Source organism: Drosophila yakuba, chromosome 3R (assembly GCF_016746365.2).
Source record: "Drosophila yakuba strain Tai18E2 chromosome 3R, Prin_Dyak_Tai18E2_2.1, whole genome shotgun sequence".
Classification (NCBI taxonomy): Eukaryota; Metazoa; Arthropoda; class Insecta; order Diptera; family Drosophilidae; genus Drosophila; species Drosophila yakuba.
The window spans coordinates 7,714,740-7,731,879 of NC_052530.2; the positions used below are offsets into that span (position 1 = coordinate 7,714,740).

At 48.7% G+C, this 17,140-nt stretch overlaps 7 protein-coding genes across 18 annotated transcripts in view; 4 read left to right on the forward strand and 3 right to left on the reverse strand.

Annotated features, from left to right (window-relative positions):
• LOC6535904 (5'-AMP-activated protein kinase subunit gamma-1) overlaps positions 1–2,071 on the forward strand; it is a 65,377-nt gene extending 63,306 nt beyond the window's left edge. For all 9 annotated transcript variants that reach the window (XM_015191951.3, XM_039376294.2, XM_015191955.3 and 6 more), the window contains one exon: positions 260–2,071. In XM_015191951.3, the coding sequence (XP_015047437.1) occupies positions 260–1,042 (783 nt within the window). In that variant the 3' untranslated portion in view covers positions 1,043–2,071. The remainder of the gene's footprint in view (positions 1–259) is intronic.
• LOC6535905 (DDRGK domain-containing protein 1) lies at positions 1,937–3,069 on the forward strand. The gene is made up of 2 exons (XM_002096485.4): positions 1,937–2,071; positions 2,132–3,069. The coding sequence occupies exons 1-2, from the start codon at positions 1,981–1,983 to the stop codon at positions 2,977–2,979; spliced, it is 939 nt and encodes a 312-aa protein (XP_002096521.1). The 5' UTR covers positions 1,937–1,980; the 3' UTR covers positions 2,980–3,069.
• Positions 2,996–4,379, reverse strand: LOC6535906 (transmembrane emp24 domain-containing protein eca). Of its 2 annotated transcripts, none has more exons than XM_002096486.3 (4): positions 4,163–4,374; positions 3,551–4,098; positions 3,322–3,487; positions 2,996–3,265 (listed from the first exon to the last, which is right to left on the reverse strand). In XM_002096486.3, exons 1-4 carry the CDS (start codon positions 4,365–4,367, stop codon positions 3,057–3,059), a joined length of 1,128 nt encoding a protein of 375 aa, XP_002096522.3. In that variant the 5' UTR covers positions 4,368–4,374; the 3' UTR covers positions 2,996–3,056. The 2 variants fall into 2 exon arrangements, with proteins under 2 accessions (XP_002096522.3, XP_039232236.1); XM_039376302.2 differs by lacking the exon at positions 2,996–3,265 and having other exon boundaries at positions 3,328–3,487; positions 3,551–3,608; positions 3,680–4,098; positions 4,163–4,379.
• Positions 4,380–4,580: 201 nt separating this feature from the next.
• LOC6535907 (SET and MYND domain-containing protein 5) lies at positions 4,581–6,147 on the reverse strand. Its single transcript, XM_002096487.3, has 4 exons — positions 6,015–6,147; positions 5,336–5,950; positions 5,103–5,280; positions 4,581–5,043 (listed from the first exon to the last, which is right to left on the reverse strand). Exons 1-4 carry the CDS (start codon positions 6,048–6,050, stop codon positions 4,691–4,693), a joined length of 1,182 nt encoding a protein of 393 aa, XP_002096523.1. The 5' UTR covers positions 6,051–6,147; the 3' UTR covers positions 4,581–4,690.
• A 291-nt stretch (positions 6,148–6,438) lies between these two features.
• LOC6535908 (protein O-GlcNAcase) lies at positions 6,439–10,154 on the forward strand. Its single transcript, XM_002096488.4, has 7 exons — positions 6,439–6,795; positions 6,848–7,607; positions 7,665–7,889; positions 7,952–8,441; positions 8,505–8,599; positions 8,658–9,082; positions 9,142–10,154. Exons 1-7 carry the CDS (start codon positions 6,561–6,563, stop codon positions 9,966–9,968), a joined length of 3,057 nt encoding a protein of 1,018 aa, XP_002096524.2. The 5' UTR covers positions 6,439–6,560; the 3' UTR covers positions 9,969–10,154.
• LOC6535909 (ATP synthase subunit C lysine N-methyltransferase) lies at positions 10,121–10,983 on the reverse strand. The gene is made up of 2 exons (XM_002096489.3): positions 10,585–10,983; positions 10,121–10,522 (listed from the first exon to the last, which is right to left on the reverse strand). Exons 1-2 carry the CDS (start codon positions 10,859–10,861, stop codon positions 10,185–10,187), a joined length of 615 nt encoding a protein of 204 aa, XP_002096525.1. The 5' UTR covers positions 10,862–10,983; the 3' UTR covers positions 10,121–10,184.
• Positions 10,984–11,036: 53 nt separating this feature from the next.
• Positions 11,037–17,075, forward strand: LOC6535910 (negative elongation factor A). 3 transcript variants are annotated; one of them, XM_039376298.2, is made up of 8 exons: positions 11,038–11,433; positions 12,207–12,461; positions 12,522–13,913; positions 14,060–15,220; positions 15,348–15,441; positions 15,547–15,773; positions 15,837–15,992; positions 16,210–17,075. In XM_039376298.2, the coding sequence occupies exons 1-8, from the start codon at positions 11,224–11,226 to the stop codon at positions 16,339–16,341; spliced, it is 3,627 nt and encodes a 1,208-aa protein (XP_039232232.1). In that variant the 5' UTR covers positions 11,038–11,223; the 3' UTR covers positions 16,342–17,075. The 3 variants fall into 3 exon arrangements, with proteins under 3 accessions (XP_039232231.1, XP_039232232.1, XP_002096526.3); XM_039376297.2 differs by having other exon boundaries at positions 11,037–11,433; positions 14,063–15,220; positions 15,348–15,773; XM_002096490.4 differs by having other exon boundaries at positions 15,348–15,773.
• The last annotated feature ends 65 nt before the right edge of the window (positions 17,076–17,140 follow it).

Here is a 17,140-nt window from a genome sequence, read left to right on the forward strand (position 1 = left end):
CTTAAAAGTATAAAAAAAAGAATCAATCAAAAAAAAATTGACCTCGTTATGCCAAACCAATGTAAATCCATAAACTCAACGTACAAGTCTGGACATTCGAGTGTAAAGCAACAAATGTTGTATTGTTGTTAAAAAAAATGATATAGATTACCCATACGTGAATATGTAAGGTGGATTAAATATGAAATATACGTTAATAATAATAAGTTATTAAGTAATAATAATAGTTAATAATAATAAAAATATTCTTTTCATTCAGAATCTCGCCGCCGAGAAAACCTACAACGATCTCGATGTTTCGCTGCGCAAGGCCAACGAGCACCGAAACGAGTGGTTCGAGGGCGTGCAGAAGTGCAATCTGGACGAGTCCCTGTACACGATCATGGAGCGCATCGTCCGCGCCGAAGTACATCGACTGGTGGTCGTCGACGAGTACCGCAAAGTAATCGGCATCATCTCGCTGTCCGACATCCTGCTCTACCTTGTTTTGCGACCTAGCGGCGAAGGCGTCGGTGGATCAGAGAGCTCGTTGCGCGCCTCCGATCCTGTTCTGCTGCGCAAAGTGGCTGAGGTGGAAATACCAGCGACAGCCGCAGCGTCGACGACGACGCCCCCGCCTCGTAGCCCATCAGCCGGATCCGGCAATCGCAGCTTGATCGAGGACATACCTGAGGAGGAGCCGGCGCCGGCGAGGAGCGACGATGCCGACAGTGATAACAACAAGTCCGCCAGTGAGGATAAGGCCAACAACAACCAGCACGACCAGATGACGACGGCTGCGACAGCTAATGGTGATAGCAACAACAGCCCCGTAGAAGTGTCCTTTGCCGATGAGGCGCACGAAGAAGAAGAAACCGCCGACCAGGTCGAGCGCAGCAATTGTGATGATGATGACCAGCCAGCGCTAGCGGAGATTGAGCGTAAGAAGGCATCGATGGACGACGACGAGGACGATGGGCTGAGCAGCGCCGTCTCCGCTGCCTCCGCCTTGGGCCAGTCACTGACGCCCGCGGCGCGAGAAATGGCGTTGGTTAGTGAATAAACCTAAACCTACACCCTAACCTTAATTTAAACACATGCTAAAGAGATACAGCTGCTACAGATACAAGAAAAAAACAAAACAATTGCTAAACAAGAACTAAGAACCCCAAAACACAACATTAATGATAAAGCAGAGAACATTATATTGAATATTAATAGTTGTTAAGGATATATTATTACAATTATGAAATATTATGTATTTTACAACAAGCAACTAAAAGCAAAGCAAAAAAACATAAGCTGTTAACAAGATGTTGATATATACACACAAGAAACGAAAACAAAACAACAAATTACATTAGAATGTCTTTAAATTTTAAACGATGTAATTGATTATTAAATAATAGTACAGTACAAGTCATTAATTGTGTTTAATATGGGGCTGTGGCGGAGCTTTTATCCGGAATAGGGTATTAGGAAAGTTAAAATTGAGTTGTCCCCAATTACTCTTAAATTCGAAAAATTTAATTAGTCCTTTTAAATTGTGTTGAGTTATTGGAGAAGGAGAAAGACAGGACAGAGTTTACTTTCCCTAATTTACTTTCAGAAAATAAATATTAACTTTTTATCACTTCGTAACGGGCAAAGTTAATCTTTTTTCCCGCTAAACAAGCTTACCGACTAAATTGTCGCAATTTTTTCATCGGATTTCAACAGGTGAGGTGTCAATGAAGGGGATATATATTTATTTCCGTCCGAAGTATCAACGTAGTAAAGCAATAGATTAGTTTTTAAAATATATTTATTTAATATATATATAGATAACAATATTAGATATACATATATAAATTTATTATATATTCTTATCTGGCTACAAAATGGCTAAATTGTTTGTACTGCTTCAACTCATAGTCGCTATCTTGACCCGCAGTCATATGGTGATTTTGTTGACGTTTACTTTTTGCGCACCAGGCTGGTAGGCTTCCAAACATATTCACAATGGAGCTGATCATTCTCGTGGGGATCGCCACAGCTCTTTTGGTAGTGATCATTACGCTGTACCTGCTGCAAAAGAAAAACGCCGCCCCAGGTAAGTCGGATGCAGAGTTGGATGAGCCAACTGGCGATTAAAACGTTAACCCCAAAACAGAAACAAAGCCAGCTGCAGCCCTTCAACGTGGCGTCCCACAGCGCGTCCAGGAGGGTGTGCCGCGTCGGGCCCAAATAGCTCGAAATCAGCGCAACAGGCTGCGCCAGAATGCTCCAGCGGCTCCCGCGGGTCAGGTTGCTCCGGCAGCTGGTCCTCCTGCGGCCCCCGGCGACTCTGACCACGAGAATGAGGGTCAAGTCGATGACGATGATGCCCGTGTGCCCCAGGGAGCGGTGCTGGATGAGAAAATGGGCGCCAAGAAGCGCGCCAAAATGGAGGCCAAGGAACAAAAACGGCTGCAGCGGGAGCAGGAGCTGCACGACCGCGAACAGCGCAAGGTGAAGGAGGCAAAAGAGGAGGCGGAACGCAAGCATCAGGAAGACCTTGAGGCTGAGGTTGAGCGCAAGCGGGTGGAGGCCGAGCGCCTGGCCAAGGAGGAGCGGGAGCGCAAGGAGCACGAGGAGTACCTGAAGATGAAGGCCGCCTTCAGTGTGGAGGAAGAGGGCTTCGAGGAGGGCGACGCCGACGAGCAGGACAGCCTCCTGGCCGACTTCATACAGTACATCAGGGATAACAAGGTAGTTGTTCTAGAGGATCTGGCCGTGGCCTTTAAACTAAAGACGCAGCAGGTCATTGACCGCATCCAGGAGCTGCAGGCCGATGGCACCCTCACAGGCGTGATCGACGACCGCGGCAAGTTCATCTACGTTTCCGAGGAGGAGCTCTCTGCCGTTGCCAAGTTTATAAAACAACGCGGACGCGTCTCGATCGCTGAGCTGGCCGAGAGCAGCAACAACCTGATTAACCTGACTCCCATCTCCGCCGGCGGCGAGGAAGCCAGCTCCTAATGAGATTTGTTAGCCATTTATAAATTAAATTTATATTTAGATGCGATGTTTTGGTAAAGTAACATAAACAAAACAATTCAAGATTGCGTATCAGCTGTGTTCGATTTCTCCGCCTTGCAATCTACACACTCGCAGACCAGCAGGGTGTGGTCATCTTTCAAGTGTACACTGCAATTTTGTTGTGCGCTGGACAGAAGCTTCGCCAATTGGACATTGGAGGCGTACAAGCTGCCTTGAAAATTTTCCGGAACCTGCGGAGCTGGCTTGCAGAGGAATTTTCCAACAACTGTGTGGGTAGTGTGTTCTGTTATCTACTAACTTTTAAGTAAGGCATCCACTTACATTCTTCTACTTTGGCTTTGACCTCATCGGACATAAGAAGCTGCTCATACGTTGAATACGGATCCTCAAACTGCCTGATCCATTGTGTGAAGGCCTCGGAGGTTAGACCTTGAACGCTGGTACCCACGATGGAGATTAGTGCTCTAAACGCCTCTGGTGTCCTCAACTATTTGGTTAAATGAGCTTATAATTCGGTTAGTAAACTAGGACCTTTCGTATATGTATTTACCCTGGACAATTCGCTCTCGCAAAAGACTTGGCAGTACGCAAGGTACAAGGAAGGTTTCCTAAAAAGCAGATGATACTGGATGGCCCATAGGAGTAGCAGGATTACGACCTGAGCGACGGAGAAACTTACTATATTGAAGTATATGCTATCGCATGTCCTTCGATAGAGTTTCTCTTCAAAACGCTGGTAGTTCTGATTCCTGGAGATATCCTTTGCCTGATTCATCAGCTGTAGAATTCGCAACTGCATGTAGTCCAGGTTGTACACCCGCCGAACGTTATCGTAGTCCACAGTCCGCTCGCCGGTCTCAATGTCCAGGTGGACACGTAAAAGAGCGCCTTCAAACCACGCAGAACTGTTGGATTGCAGGCAGATGCGGTGGTCACCAGGCCAGTGGGTTGTGAACTTGAGACGAGCCTCCGACTTGTAGACGCGGGAAAGGACAACCTTGTTCGTACTATCCCTCACTTCCACATGTATTCCAAGGCCAGGCGGCGCGGGCATAAAGCCGCCTGAGCTTGAATCTTCCACCTCAAAGGCGTAGTGAACTGAAAAGAGTTAAGTGGAGCAGTCACGGTGGCCCAAGACTTGAAGATAGGTTTCTCACTGTACCCAGCACATCCGTTTCATCGGGCGTAGTCTGGATGAAGCACTTTTGAACCGTTTCTCTCATTGTGAAGTACAGCCCGCAAATGTGGTGCAGGGTTCCAAGAAGCAGTACCAGGAACATTAATGTGCGCTCCATGGCTGGTGAAATCCGAGTTAACTTTCTGCATGCGTATTGCAACAACCGCTGCACATATGTATGTATGTACATCTACTATAAATCGCTATAAAGCTCACAAAGACAGCAAGTGTTGGGTAACGTTGTGGAGGGCAGGACGGTGGTCATGGTATGACTATCTAATCTATGCATTTGCATGTGCGGTTTGGAAAGAGCAACAATTCATTGTTTGCAATAGCAAATTGAAAAAGGGCGACCCACATCTACCTATATAAATGTCCACCAACTTAATAATGTTCAAACTTATTTCCACACTTCTTCAAAATCTTTAACATATATTCTACAATCTTTGCGTACATAAGAACTAATAATCGAATAAACATTTTTCGATCTATGAAGAATAATAGTGGCTTAGTCTAGTTCATGTCGTCATTATCGTCGTAGTCGTCCATTTCGTCGTCGTCCTCGCTTTCATCACTGGTCTCGTCGGGATCGGACGCCTGGGCGCGGCACTTGGGGCACTGGCAGATGAATACGTAGTTCTCGCGCAAGACCTTGTGCCTCGAGTGGCGACTACGCTCCAGCATGCATTCGTCCAGATAGGAGATGCAGATCTCGTCGCCTTGTTGAATGGGAGCCAAGGCCTTCAGCACAATAATGTCATTGGAATAGGGAAAAGTGGAGCAGGCATTTGGCACGCAACTGTGGTTGATTTTGCTCTGGAGCAGGTATAGCCCAGAGCCCTCGTTGTTCAGGAATTCGCCAGCAACTGTCGGGGAGATTTTTATATGCATAATTTTCCTACAAGGTGCTTTAATGAATAGCTACATTCTCCGACTTTGGCGTAGAGTCCGTCGATGACCGTGTCGAGCTGTGCCTTTTCCGAATCCGAAAGTGGCAGATCGGACACCTTGACAACCCACTGGGAGAGCACGCTGGTTGCGATGCCCTGGCTGTTGGTTCCTAGGATGGCCATCAATGTCTTGAAGGCATCCGGCGTTTTGAACTGAAAAATAAACAATGTATTCACATTTCAACGCAACCTGGGAGGATATGCATACCATGGAGAACTCCTCCCCCGAAAAAGCATTGCAGAACGCAAGATACAACTGCTCCATCTGCTGCTCGAAGTTCTCGCCCAGCATTTTGTGATAGATCTTCTGCTCACGATTCACAATCAGCGATTGGAAGGACTGCAATTGCTCGAGGAACTCGGCCTTCTTGGTGCTCTGCTGGTAGAGTGCCATTAGGCGGACAATCAGCATGATGCTGCCCGTCTCGGGCGGATAGTGCATCTTTTTCCAAGTCTCGTTCAGCACATTGATGGGATGTGTGTCGTCGGAGCGGAAGGCGCCCATGCAAGCCACGCGGTGGTAGCGCTTCTGTGCCTCCATCAGGCAGTCCTCGGAGCAGTAGCGCACCTTGCATCGTGGGCACTGGGTGAACTGGGCCACCCACTGGGCGGTGGGGTCGTGTTGAAGCAGGGGAACCTCAACTTGGGGATCACTGGCCAGGCGGCGCACATTCTCCAACACCGTCTCCAGCGGCCGCATGCAGTGGTCACACGCCGCGTAGCCGTAGGCCACGTTCCACGAGAACTGCCGGGACACGAACGGTTCCTCCTCGAAGATCACCTCATCTGTCGTGAAGTTTTTCAGCGCGATCATGGCGCGACCCTGAGGAAATATATATAGATATACATATATAATAAGGTGTGGGTAGAGTATGGACTTGACTTACCTTGCCGGGCAACTCCCGAATTTCGAAGTTATTCATTGTTTACTCGGCTGTTTGGGTTTGTTTTGGCCAATCCAATTGCACGTGTAGAGCAATGTGACCTTACTCTCAAGCAAGAATTTAAAATACTATGGTATTTTAACCGGTAAGTAAGTTTTACTATAAACATTTGAAAAACCGGCCTATTCAATACATTTTCCGTCCGGCCTAAAATCAATTAATTGGGTAGAAAGTTATAACTCATTCCATTAGTTTCTTCACAGATCTAAAAAACTTAAGTCAATCCACTGATTGAGCAGGTTAGGGGTTACTTTTTAAAAGTATTTCAAAGGCTCTTCTTGTTTCAGGGTGCACCTTGTTTATTTATAAAACTAAATTTATATCGATAATAGATTCGACATGGCTATCTATCCACGCATCTATCGATTGTCGATAGCATACGGTGCAATTGTCCGAGGCTTACGATATACAAATCCTGAGGAGAGAAGAAAAAAAAAGACTTATTTGGTCCTCGCACATTGCCACATCCGAACCTTCGGCCTATTAGAAATGGCACATGAAGCGGGCACCCAAGCCGATGGCAAGCGGCAGTTTATCTGCGGCGTGATCGAGGGATTCTACGGCCGACCGTGGACGACGGAGCAGCGTAAAGACCTGTTCCGCAAACTGAAATCTATGGGCATGGGATCCAGTCCTTCATACATGTATGCGCCAAAGGACGACTACAAGCACCGCGCTTACTGGCGTGAGTTGTACACCGTTGAGGAGGCGGATCACCTGTCCAGTAACTAACCTTTGAACTCTGCAAGTCCTTTGGTTAAGTGGCTTTCTTGCAGGTCTGATTGCAGCAGCCAAGGAGGCGGGCATCACCTTTTACTACGCTCTATCACCTGGACTGGACATGACCTACAGCAGCCCCAAGGAGATCGCAACGCTGAAGCGCAAGCTGGACCAGGTTGCGCAGTTCGGTTGCGAAGCATACGCTTTGCTCTTTGACGACATCGAATCAGAGCTATCGAAGGCGGACAAGGAGGTTTTTCAGACGTTTGCAAACGCCCACGTGTCTGTCACCAACGAGATATACACGCACTTGGACAGCCCCAGGTTCCTCTTCTGCCCTACCCAATACTGTGCCTCGCGAGCGGTGCCCACGGTCCAAGAATCGGAGTACCTAAATACCCTGGGCTCCAAGCTGAACAACGAGATTGATATTTTGTGGACGGGGGATAAGGTCATCTCCAAGACAATATCTCTTGAGTCGATTCAGGAGATTACCGAGGTGCTGCGCCGGCCGCCGTGCATCTGGGATAATCTTCATGCTAACGACTACGACCAGAAGAGAGTCTTCATGGGGCCGTACAGCGGTCGATCGCCGGAGCTTATTCCCCACCTGCGAGGTGTTATGACCAATCCGAACTGCGAATTCTACGGCAATTTCGTTGCTATCCATTCGTTGGCCTTCTGGTCGCGGTGCAGCCTGGACTCCAAAGTGAACAGCTCGCTAAGTGCAGACATTAAGCTGGAGACTGAAAACGATGATGACCTCCCGGCGGAGTTTCTCTCAAAGAATGTTTACCACCCACGTGTGGCTCTCAAGTGAGTAAAACTGACTGCATTACTCGAGCAAAGCTGACCAATCGAAATCATTTAAAGAAACGCTATTACGGAGTGGCTACCGGAATTCTTCATGAAAAAGGAGGCCTGGGGACCCATTACAAAGCCCCAGCCTCAAGTCCAAATGGTGATGCCCATTATTCCTATCATACCCTCCATTAACACCTGCATGAGTCTCACCACCTCAACAACCACCTCAACGAGCTCGAGGACGGTTCCACCCACGGTCAACACCACCCAACTTCAGGCTCTGGCTGATGTTTGGTAAGAAGAGTATACAATTAAATATAAACTGCTTTTTAGTTTTCATAAATTTTTCGTTATAGCGTTGTGACCTCCTCGCTGACTCCTATCTCCAATCCAGTAATGAACTCCCTGGTCTCACCCACAAAAGTGATCACAAACGATGACATCATCAATCCCATTCCTACCACAGCGGCCAGCAACATTGAGCTGCCCAAGAAAATACCGATCTCCGTTGTCCCAGTGCCCATTATGGAGACAAAGAGTGTGGGGGCTTCCGTGGAACTGGCTTTGGACAATGCGGTGTTCGATGACAATGGAATTGAGCCAAATAGCGATTCCGTGAAGGAGCGGCTAGAGCTGGAGGTGGACATAGAGGGAAAGCAGGAACTGGTGGCCAATCTCAGTGTGGACACAATGCTGGACGATGACAGTCTTAGTCCTCTAAGTGGCGTAGTCAATGAGCCAATGGAGTGCAGCAGCAGTATTGCATCCCAGGTCTCTCCAAGGGAGGAGGAGGCTATTAAAGTGGTGGCCGACGATGTTCTAATGGAGTCCGTTAACGATGTGCATGTAAGTATGATAGTGCATCTGATTACAGTGCATCCATTACATCTAATACGTTTCATGTTCAAGAGTATGCATGTGGAGAGTGGGACTTCGTCGCCGATCTCAAATGCGGAAATGCGCGAGGAAAATGAAGCTCAGTCTGATAGGACTAACGATAATAAGTATATATTTTGAATTCACCGATGTGGAGGAGCAGTTTTTAAAGATTTTCCATCTCAGTACCATAGAAGGCGAAGGAATAACCGTTGACGATTTGGTTCTCCTCTGCGACCTGTTCTACCTGCCCTTCGAACATGGCAGCCGCGGCCACAAGCTGCTTGTGGAATTCAATTGGCTTAAGATCAACGCTAATGTGATACTGCAGGACCGAACTGCCGCCGGCGGTGGCGATGCAATTAAAGCAGCCAAGCCGGAGGTCAGCGAGTGGCACCAGCGCCGTGAGCAGTTCGACCACCTGTGCAGCGCCGTTGTAGAGCTGCTGATTAAAATTGCTAACTGCCAGAACAAGGAGATCTGTCACGAGCTGTACTCGTATGTGTGGGACATTTCTGGCGCCTTGTCTCTGCTCAATTGCTATGTAAAGTGGCTAGCTCTCGGGCATTTCCCGCAAAACACGTCTTCCTACACAGAGGGCAGCTACACATGTAAGTAAACCGATCGATACTTTAGTGTGGAGTACTCTAATATCCCTAAAACATTTCAGGGTTTAGCAAGGGCTGGAAGGAGGCGTTCATGTCTGGTGATCAGGAGCCCTGGGTCTTCAGAGGCGGTCTTATTGCAGACCTTCAACGCCTTATGCCTGTGGACTCGGGCAACGACCTGTTTGTGTACAAGCTTCCGGAACAGCCCACGGCCAACTACTATCTCTTGAGACCCTACTGTAATTCGGATGAACAGCAGGTCAACGATTTGTGCACTCGCCTCTACTTGCAGTGGCAGGGAGAGCTGGACGGAGGCACCCACATTCCGTTCCCGCTGCCGGCGAATGTGGCAAACATAGTGGCGGATGGGCTGATTGGTGGACATATCACCCTCAGTCCGCAACTGTGCATTGTGGCCTACGACGAGAATAACAGTATCATTGGATATTCTTGCGCCGCTCTGGATGTCAACATATTTCGACGCAACCTGGAACTCTGCTGGTATACGGAACTACGCGAGAAGTACTCTAGGGACGTTTGTTCACAGGAGGACGGCGAGGTGACCCAGCTCGTCACCTCCTTTGTGGACAATTATCATGACAGCAGCGTTAACGGGGCTGTGGACCAGTGTCCCGTAGAGGTGAGCGGGTCCTTCCCTGCTGTGTTGATCTCCGGAACTCTGCGGGAGGCGGAGGAGCGGGACTCGGGAATAACCAAGCGGATGCTCACCGTACTCTTGGCCGCCCTGCGAGCAAATGGCTGCTTTGGAGCTCACGTACGTGTTCCCCAGCAGGATATCGCCCAGGTGAACTATTATTCGAGAATCGGTTTCGTAGATGTCTATCGCGAGGAGGCCACCAAGTGTATTTACATGGGTCGCCGTTTTTAGCGTTTCTGGATGCCAGCTTCACTGCCTCCACTTTTAATGTTCCTTCATCTTTGGTATTCCGGCTAGCAGCGCTAGCCAATCATGTCATGTCCTCGTCGTTTTTCTATTCCCTTAAGGTTTAAAGTTTGTATTACTGACCAACCCTTCGAAAATTTATCTTAAGCATTGTTTTCTTACTGAGAAAAACAATAAAAATACCAATTTAATAAACACTTGCTAGCTTTTGCTGAGGTCGTAGAACCAGACGGTGTTTACACCGTCCTCTATAATCTTCACGTGCTCCAGGCTGGGGAGTGGAAAGCGACAGGCTATAATCTTGGTGTTGTGTGGACACTCGGCGATGAGTTTGTGTTCTAGATCCCGCATCATCTGCTCAACCCCAAAAATGACCACGAAGTTGTAGTCTTTTATTTCGAACTTCCAGAGATCTCGCCGGAAAAACCTCGTCTGAGTGGAAACCCCGTGTCGCAATGCAGCCAGGCGTGAGTAGTAGACCAGCCATGGGTTCAGCTCCACACCGTCTGTCCGTAGTGCCCTGTTGTGCTGTGCCGCAGCTGGAAAAGATTACATAAGTTTTCTGTGATATTTCTGAAATGACTAGATGAAGCGTACTTACCCACTACGATTCGTCCGTCTCCGGAGCCAATGTCCAGCAATTTTCCGGTCGAACTCTTGGGCAGGAAGCTTAGAACATTCTGTATTTGCTCGGTCGTCGCTGGCACATACGGCAAACAAATCCTTCGGAATGCCGGCGCGACAAAGGAAGCGCAAACAATCGACAGGCCGATGCCTACTCCGCCGGTTGCCGCTATCAGGATCTTTCCGCCAGTGGACATCCCACTCTTTGCCGTCTTGGCAACCGGGTTCAGTGCATCTTCGTTCAGGAGTTCCATTTTATTTATCAGAAGTTCATGTTTACTATGCTAAGGAATTAGGCGATTGTTTATCGATAGTTGGCAGCCCTGGTCAAGAAGTCGTCATACGTTCACATTGCACGGGGCGCTGTTACCGACGGCGTTTTGCAACACTGCACCGTCCACACTGTTTGACATGTGGCAACACTTTTTTCGTGCGTTTGATGTGTGCGTGCGCTTCCTATTACAATTTTTACGAAGGATTTTCCGTGTGTTTTGTTGACGTGCAGCGCGGCAGAAAGTGAAAAACGCCATCAAACAGTGCCGTGCAAAAGGGCGGGTCATCGTTTGGCATAAATTGCAGTGTGTGCCCCGCGTGCGGACAGGCGTAATTCGTAAAAATGGCGAACGTAAGGGACAGCGACACATCACTGTGGCTGCATAATAAACTGGGCACCTCGAACGACTCGTGGATAAACGGCTCCATCTGCTCCCAGCTGAACAAGGAGGTGCTGCGCAACATCAAGGAGTGCTTCCCCGATCTGCAAACGCAGGTCAAGCTGAAGCTCCTGCTCAGCTTCCTTCACATCCCGCGCCGTCTGGTGGAGGAGGTAAATGAAATCCCATGAATTGAAATGGCGTTGGTGTATGGAAAAAGTACACCAGTGCACACGCACGCATACTGCGACACGCGCGCACACGTATGTACACGGAGTACACTTGCCGTTGTTGAAACAAAAAGTGCGAACAATTTATAAATACTCGGAAAATTTCATAAATCTCATTACCTGAAGGACCCTAAAGAACATTTCTTTGCTTTTAACAGTTTCGCCAGCTGGTGACTTAGCTGGTTGGTGAAAATAAATATTAGCAACGTTTCCCGCCACTTCTACTTTTGTGTACACATTTCTCTCTCTTTGACACTTGTGCCTGTATTTCTCTCCCGTGTGCCTCGGTGTGTTTATGTGTAAGTGGGCTGTTGTGGGCGGCCGCGGATTCATTTGTTTTGTGGTACCCTTTCCCAGAGAGCATTTTGAGTTTTATCTGGCGTTTGTGATCGCAGTTTAAAAATACATATCTCCATCGACTTATTTCTTGTTGAGCTTGCAGATCAAGTAAGCAACTAACTAAAAATAATACAACCATATTTTTTTTATTAATTATGTATGCTTATACGATTTTTTTCGAATTTCATTTAAAACGTGCGGTGATATTGTGATTGAAATCGATTGACTGAATCCTTTAACTGGATTAAACTAAACATACTGGGACTACCAGAACTGGTATAGTTATTGTATAAATTACGTGGAAGTGTCTTATAGCATCGGCTTGTCAAATTTAACTGCCTAATCCAACTCATTGTTAATTTGAATGCAATTTTCAGTGGAAAGCGGAACTCGAGGAGGTGATCGAGGTGGCCGGCCTGGACTCAGAGCTATGGGTTTCCATGCTGGCGGAAACGATGAAGACCTTTCCGGCGACCAGTTCGCTGAACACAGAGATCTCCGATTACGAGGACACGCGTCCCATCTTTATAGACATGGTCAACGACCTGCGCAAGTTGGTCACCAAGCATTCGGACCTGGGCATGCTGCCCCTCGAGTGCCAGTACCTAAACAAGAACGCACTGATCTCAGTGGTGGGTATAGAAATTTCCTAAATCCTACCTGATCTGAACTAATCCTCTTTCTGAATTCAGGTGGGCCAGCAGCCCGCTCCCGTCAAGCATTTTACGCTGAAGCGCAAGCCGAAGAGCGCCCAACTGCGCACCGAATTGTTACACAAGTCCGCCGATGCGCAGTCCTCGCTGAAGAAGGCTTCGGCGCCCACAATTCCGCTGCGATCGCGAGGCATGCCCCGTAAGATGACAGACACTACCCCGCTGAAGGGAATTCCCTCGCGCATGCCCACCACCGGATTCCGATCGGCCACCGTGCCGGGAAATGCCGCCCAACGCCCCAATCTCAGTCGCACGCCTGCTGGACGCAAAGACGGCGGCATAAAACTGATCGAATTCACCGAACAGCCTTTGGGCTATGCGGCAGCTAAGAAGCGTAAGCGCGAGCAGCAGCTGGAGGAGCAGCAAAAGAAGCAGGAGCAGAAACAGCAACAGGCGGCTGCAGCGGCAGCTGCGGCGGCCACAGCAGCAGCTAACAATGCTGGTGACAGCTCGCCAACGGACGCGGCAACGGCTAGTGGAGGCGAAACACCCGTCACGCCCACGTCAGCGAACAACAGTTTTGAAATCAAAATGGAACCGCAGGTTCTCAACCAGAGCGCTGGAAGCCTGGAAGAGCCGCAAGACGACGAGATGTCTGGCAAAGCGAATATGGAATGCGATATCGAGACGCCGGAGTACGCCACAGCCACCCTGGACTTTGCCCAGGCCTCTTCAACGTCCGTGGCAGATGGTCAACCCGGAAAACCACCAGTAGAAACAAAGCTAAAGACGCCGCGAACACCAAAATCCTCAGCAAAACTGAACAACAACAACAATAGCTTCAATCACACCCCAAAACGAATCAAACAAGAAATAGAGATCAAGAGCGAGGAGATCATAGTACCCGCCAGCATCAAGCTGGAAAAGATCGAGACTTCACCGTCTTCCCAACGCGTCATTATCCAGCAACAGCCGCCTAGTTTGGTACAGCGCACCCCGCACCTGCTTATTCGCAGTTCGCCGACAAAGCGACAGAACAACGGGGCAACCACGAGCGCAGGAACCACTACTACCACCGTTGGCAATACCACCATCAAGATGGAGAAGCTGGACATCAAGCCAATGCTACGAGCCACCGGCGTCTCCCCTTCGACGAGTGCGGGCACTACGACTACACTCCTCACCCCGCAGCAACTGCGTCAGGCGGCCAATCCGTTGGCCAATCTGCCCAACAACATCTCTGTGAAGATAACCTCTACCAAGGCAAAAGCGGCAGCTGCAGCAGCTGCAACCTCCAGTGGCAGCCAGTCTCAGCCTCAGCAGCCGCAAACTGTGCAGGTTCAGCAGACGCCACAGCAGACGCATCCCCCGCTTTTGATTAACAGCTCCACACCCGTGATCTTGGCGTCCTCGCCCAGCGCTCAAAGAGCGGTAAGAATAAAATTACGCGTAGGTTTATTGACGAACCTCTAGTTAGGGATTTGTTGAAATTTCCTTGATAAATATTAAACGTACTATCGCGTTCTATAATGGAGCTTAGTCTTTCTTTGCTAATTTACTTACTTATCTGGTTTCAGAAGGCTTTGGCTTTGCCTAGTAGCAGTACCGCCGCCACCACTACCACGACGATACCGTCGCAAGCCATAAAGACGATGCCACTGAGCCAGCTAAAAACGGCAACCAACAGCGGACCAGTGATCATATCGCAGACTATTATACAGCCGGCGAAGCGAGCCCAACAACAGGCTGGAACCTCCAGTGCAGCAGCCGCTTCCCAACAGCAGCAACAGCAACAGTCGCAGCAGCAATTGTTACACCAGCAAATCCAGCAGCAGACCCAACAGCAGACACAGTTACCACAGCACCCGCAGCAGCAACAGACGCAGTACATTCTAGCCACACCCCAGCAGCAACCGCAACAGATTCAGCAGCAACAACAGCAACAGCCCATGTTGCCAACGCTTACCTCGTTCTCACACAGTCGTCCTATGCCGCAGACCACGACACTTTACCAAGCGTCCACACCCGGCGCAAGCGGTCAGACGCCCACCAAGATTTTGCTGAAGACCTCGGGCACTTCCAGCGTGGTGATGACGCCTCTGCGCCAAGCGCAGCCGCAACAGGCAACCGCTGTGGTGTCGTCGAATCCTCCGCCTTTGGTGGCAACTTCGGCGGCAGTAGTTTCCCCCGGGCAGACAACCCTGAACATTCAAAACGTGCAGCTACCCAATCGACCAGTGACCATCCAACCAGCCTCCCAAGCCGCTCAGCAGCAGCATATGCAGGCCCAGTTGCAGCAGCAACAACCGCATCCACAGCACACGATCGTGGCCAATACGACGGCTACGCAGCAGCCCAAGTTGTCTCAGGTTCTTATGCAGCCAACATCAGCAGTTGGCACTGGTGGCGTCTCCGCTCTGAACGTATCCCCTACGTCCGGGAAGAACAAGACTATCATACTCACCCAGAAGGGCGTTATACTGCGCAACATTGGCGGCGACATGTACCAGCAAATACCCATCAGCAATGTAAACAACATGCAGGGACTCGGAGGCACCACGCTGATGACCACCACAGCTGGGCCGCCGAGTCTGGTGAAGACAACACCCTCGACTGGTATGCAGTTGCAGCAGCAACAGCCTGGAAAGCAGATCCTGCCCACCCTTATACCAACCAGTTCACTTGGTGGTCAGCACGTAATAGTACAGCAACAGCAACCCACTAACGTCATTGGCAATGTAAGTGTAAAAATTAGGTTTCGCAAAGGTTTTCTCAAACATTCTTTGCAAAAGACATTGTGAATCCTCTTCCCCCACGGGCACAATATTGTAATAAGTAAAAACTAACCACACGTATATCTATCAGTCCCAACAGCAGACCATAATTCGGCCCGTGATGACCAATGTGGGCGGAGGCTTGACCACGCTGCCGCAGGGCCTGACGCTAATACAACGGCCGGGCCAGCAGCCGCAGCTGGTGCAGGTGCAGGCGGCGCCGGGCAGCACGCAGCGCACGATTATTACCCAATCAAACACGGCGGCGGCGGCGTCGCAACAGCAGCCGCGCCAGCAGCAGCAACAAATTCTGGTCCAACACAAGCCGGCTCCGACTCTGCAGCAGCGATTGGTCACCTCCACCACCAGCGGTGGCCAGGGACAGCAGGGAAATCCGAATGCGGGGATAGCGCGCACCGTCCAGGTACAGGTGCAAGCTCAGCAGCAGCAACCACAGCAAGCTACGCAACAGCAATCGCAGCAGCAGGCTCCACAGCGACGTGGACTCTCTTTATCGGTAAGATACATTTACATATTTCATTCAAATTTGATTTCAAACCTGTGGCTTCTTTTCTTTTAGAACGAACACGTACACAAGGCGCATGAAATGTTCCGCAAGGCAAATCGCGTCTCGCGACCTGACAAAGCCCTTATCCTTGGATTTATGGCGGGTCTGCGGGAAAACCCGCGCCCAAATAACGAAAATGTGCTGGTCATTAAGTTGGGCGAAACAGAGGTAAGGATATTTGACTTTTACTAAAAGATCCTTTAAAACAAAAGACAGAAAAACGCATAAAAGTTTGTTTGTGGTTTTGCTATTAGTTTTAGTTAACAAAATGTACAAGTAACTGAATTTACCACATGCTCTACATATTATTTTTAAGTTTCTTATTTGTTAATGGGATTTAAGTTGTTTTAGATTGCACTAAAACATATATGTTTAATTGTTACAGGAAAAAGTACAACAGGACAACGGCAACACAGCGCTGTGCCTGGTTGAGTCACACATCCGGCTGGACTACAACACCGGTGAGTGGAAGACATTCCAAAACTACAGGCTACAGGACCAGAGTGCCGCCTCATAGTCCACAAGGGTCATACGCATAGTTCGCAGCACCAAGTGAGCACGGACAGGCAGGCTGAAGCTGGATATGGATTGTGCGTATATGGATTGTGGAGTATAGATTTTGATTTGTCATCCGTTCTGCACGGGCTGCTTCGTTGCCGCCCCCAATTAGGCTATTATAAATTCCCTCTCTCTCCTTCCCCCACCCTCCCGCAGTCAGCAAAACGCCCTTAGAAATGCTGGATATAATGAAACTATTTTATAATTAAGGTAAATTAGCTGTACAGTTGTTTAGTATGTAGTAAAGGCTAGCGCTTAAACATATAGTAAACAAGCCCCTTCATACATCCATAAAAACACCCATTCATCCAAGCACACAGGCATAATCACCTCTGGCTGAACGCTTCACTGGAGAGCAGTTTGAAAGGCGGATGGGCCAGAAGTGAGCGTTTGGACGGATCACATAGGCACACACAACACATGCCCACACTCATGCATTTTAAATCTGCATATATATACCTAGCTTATGTAATTGCTGTCGAGTAAAAAGTTGTAATTATCTTACCAAGCAGCATAAAATTTAGAGACGCTGATCGGCGCTCGTATTCATTAGAAATCCAATGAAAATATATAGTTATTGATATATATGTATGTATGAGTCGCAGCAACCACAGCAAAATTAACTTAAATCTTGAATTGTGTAATAGACAAACAATAAAACTAGCATATGTATTTATGGCTTAAATGTTAAAACCACTGGTGTTATATTTGAGTGCGGAAAATGTGGGTCATGCAAACGTCTATTCAGATATTCAAAC